At 36.9% G+C, this 14,754-nt stretch overlaps 1 protein-coding gene across 8 annotated transcripts in view; it reads right to left on the bottom strand.

Annotated features, from left to right (window-relative positions):
* MADD (MAP kinase activating death domain) overlaps nucleotides 1-14,754 on the bottom strand; it is a 122,307-nt gene that overhangs the window by 37,825 nt on the left and 69,728 nt on the right. For 4 of the 8 annotated variants that reach the window (XM_033928650.1, XM_033928649.1, XM_033928652.1 and 1 more), the window contains 4 exons: nucleotides 14,513-14,722; nucleotides 13,641-13,694; nucleotides 11,838-11,938; nucleotides 9,016-9,099 (listed from right to left, as the gene is read on the bottom strand). In XM_033928650.1, the coding sequence (XP_033784541.1) occupies nucleotides 9,016-9,099; nucleotides 11,838-11,938; nucleotides 13,641-13,694; nucleotides 14,513-14,722 (449 nt within the window). The remainder of the gene's footprint in view (nucleotides 1-9,015; nucleotides 9,100-11,837; nucleotides 11,939-13,640; nucleotides 13,695-14,512; nucleotides 14,723-14,754) is intronic. The other 4 variants (XM_033928651.1, XM_033928655.1, XM_033928656.1 and 1 more) reach the window with 1 other exon arrangement.

Here is a 14,754-nt window from a genome sequence, read left to right as displayed (position 1 = left end):
AACCTATGTTTACATAAGAAACAATTCAGCTGAAGAAAGAAGAAAGAAGAAAGAAGAAAGAAGATGGAAAAAAGGGAAAATAAAGAAGATTATTAAAAAAAAAAAAAAGATATAAGAAATGTTACTAACTGGAAATATAATTTATATTTATTGATATAGTGGATGCAATATTATTATATTATTTTATTAAATTAATTATTAATAAAATATTAGCATCCACAATCATTAATAAAATAAAAATAAAAAATAAATAAATAAAAATAAAATATATATAAAAAAAAAAAAATTTTATATAAATTACTTGTTTTAATCAAAATAGAAAATTTATTCAATCATATAGCATATTAACTTATTATGAATAAGAAATAATGAAATGATTTACAATGAAATTATCATTAAAAATATTGATAGGAAAAATTTATTATTGATATATCGAGAATAAGAGTTAAAAATGAAATATATTAATTTATTATAAAAACAATATTTTAATTCTGTATAAGAAAATTATAATTTTATGAAATATATACAAGAAAATAATTTGATTATTGACAGAATTAATTAATAAAATATATATCTAATAAAAAAAAAAAAAAATAAAAAAAATAAAAAAATTTTATTTGATTCAATTATTCAGTCATATTAACTTATTATGAAAAATAAGAAAATAAGTAATTGAATGGTAGATAATTAATAAAATATGAATTTATTATAAAACTTATTTATTGACATAAAATGTATATTTTATTTAACTAATTATTCAAATTAATTTATTATGAAGATGATCTATGAAAATGATTGAATTGCATTATTATTAATATTAATATTCATATATTTTTATAAAAATGAATATATTCAATTTATATGAAGATCTATAGATATATATAGAGAAATAGAGATATATTGTAATATGTTTATTTATTAAGAATATAATATTACATGTATGCATGATATTGAATTTAATTTTATGAATCAAATATATATAATTCTCAGTAAATTTATAAAATATAATAGATTAAATGGATATAATTTTCAATTATATAAGAGTGGAAGTATAAAGAATGTATTGAATTTAGAAATATGTTTTTTAAATAATATAATGAATTATTAGTTGCCTGGAGATGGAGATGTAGGTTTTGCATGACCAATGCGTGTTCCAAATCAGAATATGATAATGGGAGGGACGGGAGGGAAAATTATGGGTGGGATAGGATATGAATTTTTAATGAATGTGCTAGGAAATAATCTTGTAAACTATCATAGAATATTGGATAAAACATAACTATTAATTAGATGGATATAAAAATGTATTCGCTGAATGTCAATGGTTTAAATCATCCTATTAAGAAGAAGAAATTATTATCGTTCCTTAAAAATCAAAATGCGGACATTTATTTTATTCAAGAGACCCATCTTTCGGAAATTGAATCAAAAAAATTATCTGGAGGATGGATTTCTAAATGTTTATTTGCACCGGCTTTAAAGAAAAAAGCTGGAGTGGCTGTTCTAATAAACAAAAAATGTAATGCAGATTTTAAATTAATTAATTATGATCCCTTAGGTAGATGGGTACATATCGAGATGGTTCTGGGAAATACAACCCTGAATTTATTCAATTTATATGCTCCTAATACGAATCAAATGGAGTTTTTTAAACAAATTCAACAATTGCTCTTACCACTGGCTACATCTAATTTAATAGTAGCAGGGGATTTCAATGCTGTAATGGATCCGATTTTGGATAAAAAACCAAGTAAAGTTATGAAATCATTAGGCTTAGATAATTTGATAACATCTTGTGATTTAGTAGATATATGGCGAATTCTTCATTTTAATGATCAGGAATTTTCTTTTTGTTCTCAGGTCCATAAATCTTTTTCACGAATTGATTATATATTTGTTTCTAATAATATAGCGCAGCGTATCTTAAAAGCAGTAATTGATCCCATTATAATTTCAGATCATGCTGGTGTGTGGATTAATCTTCAAAATTATGATGTTGAAAATTTTGATTTAATTTGGAGATTTAATAATGATTTATTAGCGGATTCAAAATTTCTTGAAGATTTTAAAATAAAAATGCAAGAATTCTTTCAATTTAATGAATCAGATGATATTAATGCTGAGATCTTATGGGATGCTTTTAAAGCAACTATGAGAGGAAATATTATTTCATATTCAACATTTATTAACAAACAAAAAAAAAAACAATTTCTTGAGATGGGAAAGCAAATTAAATTATTAGAAAATAAATTAATTGAGAAATGGGAAAATAATACATTACAAGAATTATTAAAATTAAAAGTTAAATATAATGAGATTTCTTCTCAAATTGTGAGGAAAGACATTTTCAACAAACAAGTACAATTTTATGGAAATTCAAATAAAGCAGGGAAATTATTAGCAAACTTTCTAAAAGCAAATAAAAAGAAAATCTAAGATTATTGCAATTAAAGATACACAAGGTAACACACATACCAACACAAAAGATATTATAACACAATTTCTTGATTTTTACAAAGAATTATATACTTCCAATTCTTATAAAAATAAAGAACAAGACGGATTAAATTTTTTAAATTCATATATTGGACCAAATATTCCAGATCATATAAAAGGAAGTTTAGAAGAACCTATATCTTTAAAAGAATTAGAAACAGCATTGAAGTCTCTTAGAGTTGGATCCGCTCCAGGTGGAGATGGGTATACTGTTGAATTTTATAAATTTTTCCAAAATATCATATTACCACATCTGTTAAATTTGTATCAATATCAAATAAAGAATGAAAATATTTCTGGTACTATGGCAGAATCAATAATTATAGTCTTACCAAAACCAAACAAAGATCCTACTCTGGTTTCAAATTACAGGCCTATTTCATTATTGAATGTGGATAACAAACTAATGGCTAAAGTATTAGCATTAAGATTGGCAAAAGCTCTCCCTTTCATTATTGATGTACATCAAACAGGATTTATTGCTAAAAGACATTCATCAAATAATACTAGATTAGCATTCCACTCATTAAATTTAGCAAAAAATATAAATGATCCAGTTTTTTTAATATCTTTAGATGCAGAAAAAGCCTTTGACAGAGTGGAATGGAATTTTATATACCAAGCTTTACAATGGTTTGGCATAGGATCCGGTTTTATTAAAATGATTCAAACATTGTATAGCTCTCCTGGAGCAAGATTATATATTAACAATAATTTATCAAATAGATTTAACTTGCATAGGGGAGTTAGACAAGGATGCCCTCTGTCTCCTTTACTTTTTGATATTGTCCTAGAACCTTTATTAATTGCAATAAACAAAACTAAGGAGATAAAGGGAATATCATTTACCAGTTTTGAATTTAAATTATCTGCATATGCAGATGATATATTATTATATTTAAGAGAACCGGAAACTACTATTCCATGTATACTTAATTTAATAGAAAAATATGGTACTTTTTCTGGATATAAAATTAATTGGAACAAATCTGAAATTCTCCCAATAAATGTTCATTGTACCAAAGGATTATTTGAAACATATTCATTTATTTGGAAAGAAGATGGTATAAAATACTTAGGAATTATGATTAAAAATACAATTGAAGACACAGTCAAAGAGAATGAAAAACTTTTATTGAAAAAAATAACAGAAATGTGTGAGCAATGGAATCCATTACATCTTTCTTGGTGGGGAAGAATTCAAACAATTAAAATGATGATATTGCCTGTGGTTTGTTACCAAATGAGTATGATTCCAATATTTTTTCAGGGGTCGTTTTATAAAAAACTTAACAATGTTCTTACAAAATTTGTTTGGTGTGGAAAAAGACCAAGAATCGCTTTAGTATCATTACAAAGACCAATTGTGGAAGGGGGGGTAAATTTTCCAAATTTTTATAGGTATCATCAAGCCTATATCTTAAGACAGGGTATGTATTGGATCCTCCCAGACCTTTTAGAAAATGTACCTGATTGGCTATATTTAGAATGGCGGCTCCTATTCCCTTTATATCCAGAACAGTTAATAACTATAACAATGCCTAAAAGATACAAAGATCACAGAATTTTATTTGACACTTGGAAAACATTGAGATATATCAGTAATCTATCACCAGAACCTATTGCTAAATCTCTAAATCAATCAATATGGATAAACTCCAGGATCAGAATTGGCGGATTTAAAATCGTCTGGAAGCAATGGATAAATGCAGGAATAAGAACATTAAATGATGTCATATCAGAAGGATCACTGCTTAGTTTTTCACAATTGCAAAATAAATTTGGATTAAATAAAACACATTATTTTAAATGGATGCAATTGAAGCAGGCCATTCAGGTAGGGTTCCCTGAATGGAAAAATCTAAATAATCAATATAGTCTACAGGTTCTATGTTTCCAGACGGATTTTTTGGGTCACCAAGCCGCAAAATGGTACAAATTGATATACGGATTTTTAAATAAAAAAAAGAAAACAGGTCTTAGGGATATTTGGAGTATTGAGATTGGTCAGACAATTTCTGAATCTCAATGGCCACGATTTTGGTCCTGGAGATTAAGATCTACAAGGTCAGCATCTATGAATCAAACATGGTTATTCTTATTACATAGAGTATTCTGGACCCCAACGCGCCTGCAAAAAATAGATAGTACTAGATCTAATAGATGCTGGCATTGTAAATTGGAAATAGGGACGTTAGATCATTTAATCTTTTTCTGTCCCTATGTAAATGCATTTTGGAATTCAATTTGGCCCCAAATTAATAAATTATTAGAGAATCACGTAGGACTCTCATATGACACCATATTATTTGGTACTGCAATGAGAACTAAGAGTCCGATTTCAGCAAATAATAATAAGCTATTACTAATACTAACAGGAGTCGCCATGCAACAAATTACTCAAAATTGGAAAGATTATACCAAATTGAATTATACATTTTGGTGGAATTCTGTTTGTCATATTTATAAAATGGAAAAAATATTAGCGTTACAACAGGGAAATCTTCTTAACTTCAAGAAAATTTGGCAACCATTGACAAAATATTCTAATGATTAGTTTCTTAGCACAATGATAAAAATTATATACGAATGGGGTGGGATTTGATTAATTAATGGAAATATATTATATAAAAAGGGAGTGGGAATTATATTTTATATGTTATTGTATAATCTTTATCATATTATATTTTAAATAATATGAATTAATAATGATAATATTATGGATATGTAATAATTAATATATATTGTATGATTTAAATATTGTAAGAATGGAAAATTTATAAATAAAAAATAAAAAAAAAAATAAAAAAAAAAGAGCTTAACTATTCTCTGAATGAAATAAGTAGATGGGGTTTGGAATGTGATATATAGGCTTATGCTTCACTCATGCATTAAATGCTCATGTTAGATGTGAGTAGTCGAGTCCATCATGGATCAGTGCTGGGGCCAAAGGGTTAGAAGGAAAGGTTTGCCTCTTTGCGGATGATACCAAGATTTGTAACAGAGTAGACCACCAAGGAAGGAGTGGAAAACACGACAAAAAATCTACAAAAGTCAGAGGAATGGTCTAATGTCTGGCAACTAAAATTCAATGCAAAGAAGTGCAGAGTAATGCATTTAGAGATTAGAAATCGGAAGGAGCCATATGTGCTGGGAGGTGAGATGGGGAGAGGGACCTTGGGGTGATAGTGTCTGAAGATCTAAAGGCAAAGATACAGTGTGACAAGGCAGTGGCTGTTGCCAGAAGGATGCTAGGCTGTACAGAGAGAGATGTAATAAGGAGAAGAAAAATGTTGATGCCCCTGTACAGGTCATTGGTGAGGCCCCACTTGGAGTCTATATCTGGCAAAGGACATAGCGGTCCAGAGAAAGGTGATGAAAACAATAGGAGGTTTGCATCAAAAGGTGTTTGAGGAGAGACTGGATGCCCTGAATATATATACCCTAGAGGAAAGGAGAGACAGGGGAGATATGATTCAGACGTTCAAATACTTGAAAGGTATTAACGTAGAATAAAATATTTTCCAGAGAAAGGAAAATGGTAAAACCAGAAGACATAATTTGAGGTTGAGGGGTGGCAGACTTAAGTGTAATGTTAGTAAATTCTTCATTATGGAGAGGGTGGTTGATGCCTGGAATGCGCTCCCGAGGGAGGTGGTGGAGAGGAGAACGGTGACAAGAGTTCAAAAAGCATGGGATGAACACAGAGGATCTCTAATCAGAAAATAATAGTAAATATTGAAGAACTAAGGCCAGTACTGGGCAGACTGTGTCTCATATATGGCCATTCAGTTGCGGATGGGATGGGGAGGGCTTCGGTGGCTGGGATGGTTTAGATGAGCTGGAGTGAGCTTTGAGGGAGACTCCAGTAGATAGAACCTAAGCACACTATCGGCCCATAAATATCTAAGAAAAAGGGCCATTTAAACTAAATTATTAATTTATAGGGCGTGTATGGTTGGGCAGACTGGATGGACCACTCGGCTCTTTATCTGCTGTCATTTACTATGTTACTATGATTAGATACTTCAGCAATAGTAAAATAAAATGCCTTTTTACATTAAAACATATTTGCTCAATAAAATCCATTTTGGGTTAAACTATTTTCTGGACGGTACTTCATGACTTAGTCTTTGACATCTATAGTACTGCAATGTGCTTTTGAGAGACATGAAAAGATTACAATTAATCCAAAACACAGCAGTTAAAATGGTACAATCACATCACTCCAGTACTGAACCACTGGCTGCCAATTTCAGCTAGAATCCCCCTATAATATTATCACACTGCTATAAAAAAACTTTCACATCAGGCCTCTCCCTATTCTTATCATGTCTATTAATACCAAACACATCTACTCGATCTTGGCATTTATCTCAACAGTGTCTTAGTGGGTTTCTTCTTTCTGTCAGATTTGTTTTGATACAATTCAATCCTCTATAGTCTTTTAGGTCCTGTACTCTGGAATAACTTTCTGCTTAATCTGCACCTGCAATTATCATGCCAAAAATTTAAAGTGGATTTGAAAAGCTATTTTTAATATCTTTCAGTTCTTAATTTCCTTAGATCTTCTGGCATTATGGTAAAGGGCATGACAACAGTTGAAAGCACACAGTAAAAAAAAAAAAAAAAAAAAAATATGCTCTTAACATCCCTGATTTTTTGTATTTCTTTTTCACTTTGTTTGAAATTTGATATTGATTGTAAAACATCTACGGTACATCAGTGGTCTCAAACTTGCGGCCCAGGGGCCACATGCGGCCCGCCAGGTACTATTTTGAGGCCCTCAGTTTGTTTATGATAATCACAAAAGTAAAATAAAACAGTTTCTTGATCACATGTCTCTTTAGCTATAAATTACAATATTATTATTACAACTTAGCCAAAAGGAAAGATTTATAAACTATAAAGAGTTTTACCTCATGCAAAATTGTAATTTCTTTAATAAGACATTAACTATTTTTTCTGTGGCCCTCCAAATACCTACAAATCGAAAATGTGGCCCTGCAAAGGGTTTGAGTTTGAGACCCCTGATTTACATGGTATTTTCTGATGGGCGAAATATGAAATGATAAACTTGAAATACCCACAAAGAAACCTATCTGCCTTTATTTTGGAACGCAGCCATTACACAGAGGAGAAAGGGAGAATCATTTCAGTAACTGGGTAAGGTACATTTTAGATCAGCATCTTCCAAATCTAGGTGAATACTCATGAATAAGATTTGCATACAATAGAGGTGGTACATGTAAATTTAACTCATGAATATCCTTTCCGGATATCCTGAAAACCTGACTGACTAATGCTCCCCCAGGACAGGTCTAGGGACCACTGTCTTAGATACAAGTGTGCAGAGAGACAAATGAGCACGTGAAACTCAAAGTAAAAGAAAAAAAAAAAGCAGCTAGTGTACAACAGAGTGCATGCACACACAAACCAGCCCCACCCCTCAAGGGAAGGTCATGTTCAAAGATTTATCCACAGATAAATAGGTGTTTACCTGTAGTAAGAGGCCCTGCTAAAAAAACTGTCCATTCACCTTAGCCAAAATGGGAGAGAGCATCTGTGGGGATTTCACTTCAAAAACACTGCATCTCCTTCAAAGCATGCTCAAATGTGCACGCTAAGAATCATTCATTGCTTCCACAGCTAGCCTTATTCTCAGATCTGCAAGTCTCAGTTTACCCAACCATGAACAGTTCACAGTTAGGCAAACATATGAATAAGAAAATAAATATATGTCCACTTCGTGCACACATATACTCAAAGGCAGGGCTGCTCAAGTCCGGTCCTCAAAATCTACTGGCAGGCCAGGTTTTCAGGATATCCACAATGAATATGCATGAGTGAGATTTTCCTGCACTGCCTTCTTGGTATGCAAATCTCTCTCTCATGCATGTTCATTGTGGATATCCAGAAAACCTGGCCTGCCGGTAGATCTCGAGGACCGGACTTGGGCAGCCCTGCTCAAAGGTCACACTAGGAAGTTCAAACTCATGTGTCATCACTGACGCTGAAACCGTGGATTGAAGACAAAGTTTTATTTTATTTTTCTTTCTAGCTTATGATTTATCTTTAATCTTATCTATTGTTTTGCCTTTTGTCTTTGTTTTGTTCTATTTTTCCAGAATTCTACTGTTCAACGGCTCCCCCTTCTGCTTCTATTCCTTTCTCTCCTCTCTTCTACCTTCCAAAGTATTTAGATCAATGCTGTCTTGTTAAAATGTTTATTTTATTTTTATTTTTCCTCTAACTCTACTTTTCACTTCTCTATTACCCTCCAGGTACTTTAGTTAGATTGTGAGCCTTCGGGACAGTAAGGGAATTTTTCAAGTACCTTTCTTATTTCTAATCTTAATGTATATTTTCTGTAAACCGCTTAGAACCTAACGGATGTAGCGGTATATAAGAAATAAATTACATTACATTACACATAGTCCATAAGAGCAATGCCTCCATATTTCTCCCTCATATACAGTGAATGAAAAGGCTACATAGTGTATTGTGGCCATATCTTACCACTGTGCTAACTTCAGAATCTTGGCTGGAACTCCGGATCAGGACAATGGGTCCTACGCTGGCAGTAGAGTCCAAATCGCTCTTCTGTTTCCACACATGAAGGATCATTGGTCAAGAAGCATTAATAAAATAGAAAAAAAGAAACATGCATATTAGAAACGATTCTTTCTATTGCCACACTACAGAAAATAAGAGGAAATTATGCCTAAGAGAAGAAAGCTGAAGCATTTTCCTTTATACAAATCAGCTGGTTATAGCAATGTGCCTGAAAACCAAAACCCTTTACATATAAGGGGACAGGGATTGTATACTGCCTTTTTGTAAAACAATTTGCATACGGGTACTTCAAGCATTTTCCCAATCTATCCCGATGGGCTCACAATCTATCTAATGTTTCTGGGGCAGTGGAGGGTTAAGTGGCTGCTCAGAGTCACAAGGAGAAGCACAGGGTTTGAACCCACAACCACAGGGTGCTGAGGCTGTAGCTCTAACCACTGGGCCACATTCTCCTTCATTTATTTTTCACATTTCTTATACTGCTTTTCCTCAAAGCTTATAAGGTGTCCTGGTTCCGAGAAAATAGGGGTCATAAGAAATGATTAAAGGTGATGGAGAAAACAAAATGGAAAAAATTTGACTTAGCTGTTAAAAGTTTTCTTTCATTTAATCCTACCAAACCAATCCAGAACTTCTAGGTTATGTCCAAGAACAAGCAGGTGGAAAGAGACTGCAATCAATGCGGACTGCTATAGTGCCATCTTGTTGCACTATCGATGTCAGCTTCTACAGTATCAACAGCCCTGACCTCTTTGTGAAATTGACACCAGGTAAGTGCTAGTTTTGCACCGATATCATCAACCCCTTTGCGACCTCGATTCTTATAGTGCCATCGATGGCAGCTCTCATGGTGCCGATGGCACTGACCATATTGCTGCAACATTGCTTATACCATCTTTTTCTTTAAGCTAATGATCATTTGACCCACTGGAATCATGAATGAAGGTATCAAATGGTACAGCTACCGTCAAGCCTGCTCACTTGAGAGAAGCGATAACATGAGCAAGCTTGATGGTGCCTACGCTGTAGTGCTATCTACCTTGCCTTGCATTATTAGAGGCTAGCAAACTAATGAACATAGTTTTGAAAATGCAGATACCACCTCCAACTTAACCCCATCTTAAGCCCTTGAGAACATTGCTGACCTGTGTCTCTGGGTCTCAATATTTGGAAGTATCTAGAGCAGTGTCTTGCAAGCTTTGCTTGGCCACGGCTCGAGGCATCCTGAAATGCATGGACATCGACATGCTGATGTCACGCGAATGCACGACGTTATCACGTCGACGTCCACATATGGGGGGGGGGGCACCGGAAGGAAGACGCACGGAGAGGAGAGGCGCGAGAGGCACGTCCTGTAGGGAGTCAGCCGGCGCCTCTCCTCCTCCCCCTGATACACTGATCTAGAAGATCTAGAAGGCTCACCAATAATAATGCTTAGGTCAGGCTTTAATCATACAGCCAAACTAGCTGGAGCTGGTAGATAGTACTAGTAGCAAGATAGACTCTAAAGCAGGAACTAAGTCTGCAGCTTAAACCACCCACAACTATTTCCAAATTAAAAGTGTATACGGGCAGTCCATGTTTTACGAACATCCGACTTATGTCAGACGCGGACTTACGAACGGGGGTCCTGTTCTACCTTCGGTGTCCCAACACGTCCTTCTCCCTCCCTCTCTTCTGTGCCCCAAGCACGTACGTGCCCTCCCTCTGGCCGGCTCCCTCCTCCTTCCTGCCATGGTTGTTTCTCTGCACAAAGCCGCGAGCGGCAGCTCCTACGCACGTTCCACAGCTGAGCCGGAAACCTTCCCTCTGACGTGGAAGCAGCGTCTTCTGATGTCAGAGGGAAGACAAGCGTCCCACGCGCAGGAGCCGCCGGCCGCAGTTTTGTGCAAAGAAACGACCGCGGCAGGAAGGAAGAGGGAGCCGGCCAGAAGGTAAACATCCACCGGAAGAAGGCACGTACTTGAGGCACAGATTGAAGGAAGGGAGAGAGAGGGGCATGTTGGGACTCGAGAGGGAGGTAGCACAAACTTGGGAGAAATGATGAAAGGAAGGAGGGAAGGGCATGAACTCAGGACACAGAATGGAGGGGAGGGAGGGGAGCATGAGCCATAGGATGGAAGAATGAAGGGAGTGAGGGATAGAGATGCTGAGGTGAGGGAGGGAATAGAAAGGGAGAATTGGGTGTCTGAGAGAGGGAAAGAGATGGTGCACTTGGGGAGATGGAAGAAGGAGGAGAATTGTTGGACATAGGGAGGGAGAGAGAATTATTGGACATGGTGGTGGGAGAGGAGTGAGGTAGAGTTGCATGGGGAAGAGAGAGATAAGAGGGAATAATGTTGGATGTGGTGGTGGTGATGGAGAAGGAACAGTGGGATGGATGGAAAGGGATGCAAGAGGGGCCTCAAGGAGGTGGAGAAGGTGGGAAGAATACTAGGATCCGAGTTACATACAAATTCAACTTAAGAACTGTTTAAAAAATGGAACTTGTTCTTAACCCGGGGATTGCCTGTATGCTGCTAGTTTATGCTGCCCTCTTCCCGCCCCCAACACTTACCTCTTTTTAGTGTGGGTAAAGTATATGTGTTGCTTTATAGCACAGGTAATTTTATTGACAGAGTGGGGCTAATTTTAGCTTTTCATTTTATCTAAATACCCTGGTAAAATCATTTGAAAAATATGTAATTGGATCAGGAGACACCTCTGTGACTTAAGCATACAGAAGACAAAATCTAAGGTAGAATCCAATCTGAATACACACAAACCTGTGATCCCGACGTCATGCTGAGGCCACTGTCTGCACTGATTTGCGATTTCTTTTCATCTCTTTCTCCCAAATCAATAAATCGCTTTGCTGCTTCAGAACCTATGGGTAGTAGAGATGTTTGTTACTCACTCAGCAGAGAAGAGGCTGAATTAGTGCAGGGTAAGAAGACATGTTTGCAAGTGTGGGGGATGTAAGGAAAGGATACAATAGTCAGTACCTAAAAAAGGAAAGGCGGGAGAAAGCCAGCAGGGGAGCAAAGGTCAAGGAATAGCTATTTAGCATAGAAGTGGATGGAAGAAATAAATGCAAGGAAGCCAACTAAGGGATATAGAATAGCAAGGGGGTGCAAATGAAGAGAAGTGGGTAGTTAGCAAAGAGGACAGGCGTGGGGACAGAGTGGAATGACAAAGACTAATTCATGTGCCAGGAAAAAGGTGCAGTCTCTGTTCCAGTTCTCTAACCACCACTGTAGCAGATCGGGCAGTGCACGGTCTCTGGGATCAGTGGAAGAGCCATTGAGTTTTGTAACATGCAGTCTGCAGGAAGGACTCCATGATGGCTATCATGAAACAAGACGTTTCAGGCCTGCATCACTTCTGATTGTGGACTGAGAAATGTACAGTCTTAAATTTATTTTTTTTTAAAGAGCAAAACCAAAAACCATCTGTATGACATGCAAAGAAGTGGTGAATGTATGCTCTCTGAAGTCTGCCACACATCCAGCTGGGAGCATCAGGAAGAGAAAAAGAGAGCACAAAGAAATAGTTGGGTGTGGCAGAGACAAATCCTGGGACTAGAAGAGAACCAGAAGGAGAGGGAAAAGAAGAAAAGGCGGGACATTACTATAGCTACTAACTGAGGAGGGAGAGGACAGCACACCAGACCAAACACTTTCACCTGTACCATATCTGCCAACCTTCCAATGGGCTACTGCATTTGCAATGTTCATGGATGCAGAGCACTCTATGAGTAAAAGGAGGGATTCATATAACCAATAACTGCCCCTTGAGCTCAGCCACTTATCTGCTCTGTGTAGCTACTCAGTTCTGCTTCAACCTTTAACAAACTCTGGCTGCCATGTTTACGCCCTCTCCTTTCCAACCATCTAGCATTCGCCCCCCCTGAAATGAAAACCACTGCACCATGCTCTATAGTGCTACCCCGCCTCATGCTTTTCCTGTCTGAGCAAGCTACAAGTCCGCAAGTCACTGTCTTTTCCAATAAGTCACACTGCTTTATCAGCCTGTCCTACATTATGGCAAAAGGCCTCACTGTCGGGTCTTAAATCAGCTCTGATATGCTGCCCTATACCAATCTCTACAGTCCAAACACCCTGACCTACAATATGCTACACCCATGTATTATTAATCTTTCTATTGCCTCACATTGCACCCAGATGGCTCAACACTATCAATTCACTAAGTTATTCTACCCCACTATGCCCGCCACTCTGTCCTATATATCTCTGCTACAATATGCCCAGCTGTCTCAGCTTACCCTCACACTGATGCCACACTGTGCCCATTTCTCCATTCTATATCTGCTGCCAAACCCTCACAGTGCAGATACATCATGCCCTCATCTCTCCAGCCTACAACACTTTCTCTCTGTGTGCAACACCATGCCCCACTTCTCCATACATCACACACTGTCCTGCACCAAGCAAACTGCTGACTGTTTGCTTCCTGTAACCTGAAAGGGTGGGGGGGGATCAGCTGCATATTCTGTTCTCTATTCCCAGCCCTAAGGCTCTAGCAGCTGGCAGTTATGGGAAGGCTTGGAGTTTCCATTGAATCCTTACTCTGATTTTCCATAGCTTTTTGCTTTTTCATTTCCTGGTGCTTGTTCCACAATTCTACCCAAGATGCATTGCAAGCAGGAGAGAAAGACAGAAAAAGAATCATAGGCTGATCAGATGGGGAAATGGGAAAACAAAGAAATAAAAAAAAGAATAAGAAGCCAACCTCTTCCCCAAAACACAAAGCAGAAATTAATGGCAGCTGACAAAGGAAATATAACTTAAAAATAGGATTCAAAGCAATCAAGAAATCTAAGGGAAGTCCAAGCATTGTGGCTTCCTGCTATCTCCCAGACAGTTGCAGGAGGAATTCTGTAACAGGGTATTTTCACCTCCCCTCCCCAAGAAAATGCAGCAACGTCATACCGCAGTCCTACCCCCCAGAACATCAGCAGGAATTGTGTTAGAGCCCTTCCATCGCATCTCTTCCCCTTAAAGGCCTTAACAGCTTATGAGGAAACACAGTACTTTCCCCTCTATTTCCACATTTAAATATCCTCTACTTTCACATCCTAATTTGGTTCTCAGCAGCGACTTACAGTACATAAGTAAGGGTTAAGAGCATCTCCCTGGATCTGATACCACCAGCACGCTCTCCTCCACCCACACTATATATGGTGGACCTTTATACTTCTCACATATCTGGAAAATGAGATCAAACATTTTGAGCAGAGCCCAGTCGTCCCATTAGCCAAATCATGGCACACCATTTAAGTTAGGCTCTCTTAGTCCTAAAAATTTCTGCTACATGAAATAAGAATGGAGTGAAGTGGAGCGAGTGGGTGCTGAGATGGAAGAAAGGAGAGGTAGGAGGCAGGCAGCAGATATTATGACGACCTTGCTTCATCAGCCCTCTGGTGCACTTCAGTACGCACCAATGGATGCCACAAAATTCTCTTCCTTTAAGCTCCTGCTGTCTAATTCACGGGAGCCTCTCCCTGCAGGCCCCGTTGGCCGGGGCATCAGCTGAGGTACGGGTAGCTGGATGGCAGGCTTTGTTTCACCCTTAGCGCTGGCAGCTGGCTCTCTGACAACAGGTGTGGCAGCTCCATCGCTTGTGGGACTTCGTTTCTTTTTCTCTAATTCTTTAGGGGGGGAAAAAAACACCGTGGGAAAG

This window comes from Geotrypetes seraphini, chromosome 19, assembly GCF_902459505.1.
Source record: "Geotrypetes seraphini chromosome 19, aGeoSer1.1, whole genome shotgun sequence".
Lineage (NCBI taxonomy): Eukaryota > Metazoa > Chordata > Amphibia > Gymnophiona > Dermophiidae > Geotrypetes > Geotrypetes seraphini.
This window is presented reverse-complemented; position numbering and strand designations above follow the sequence as displayed.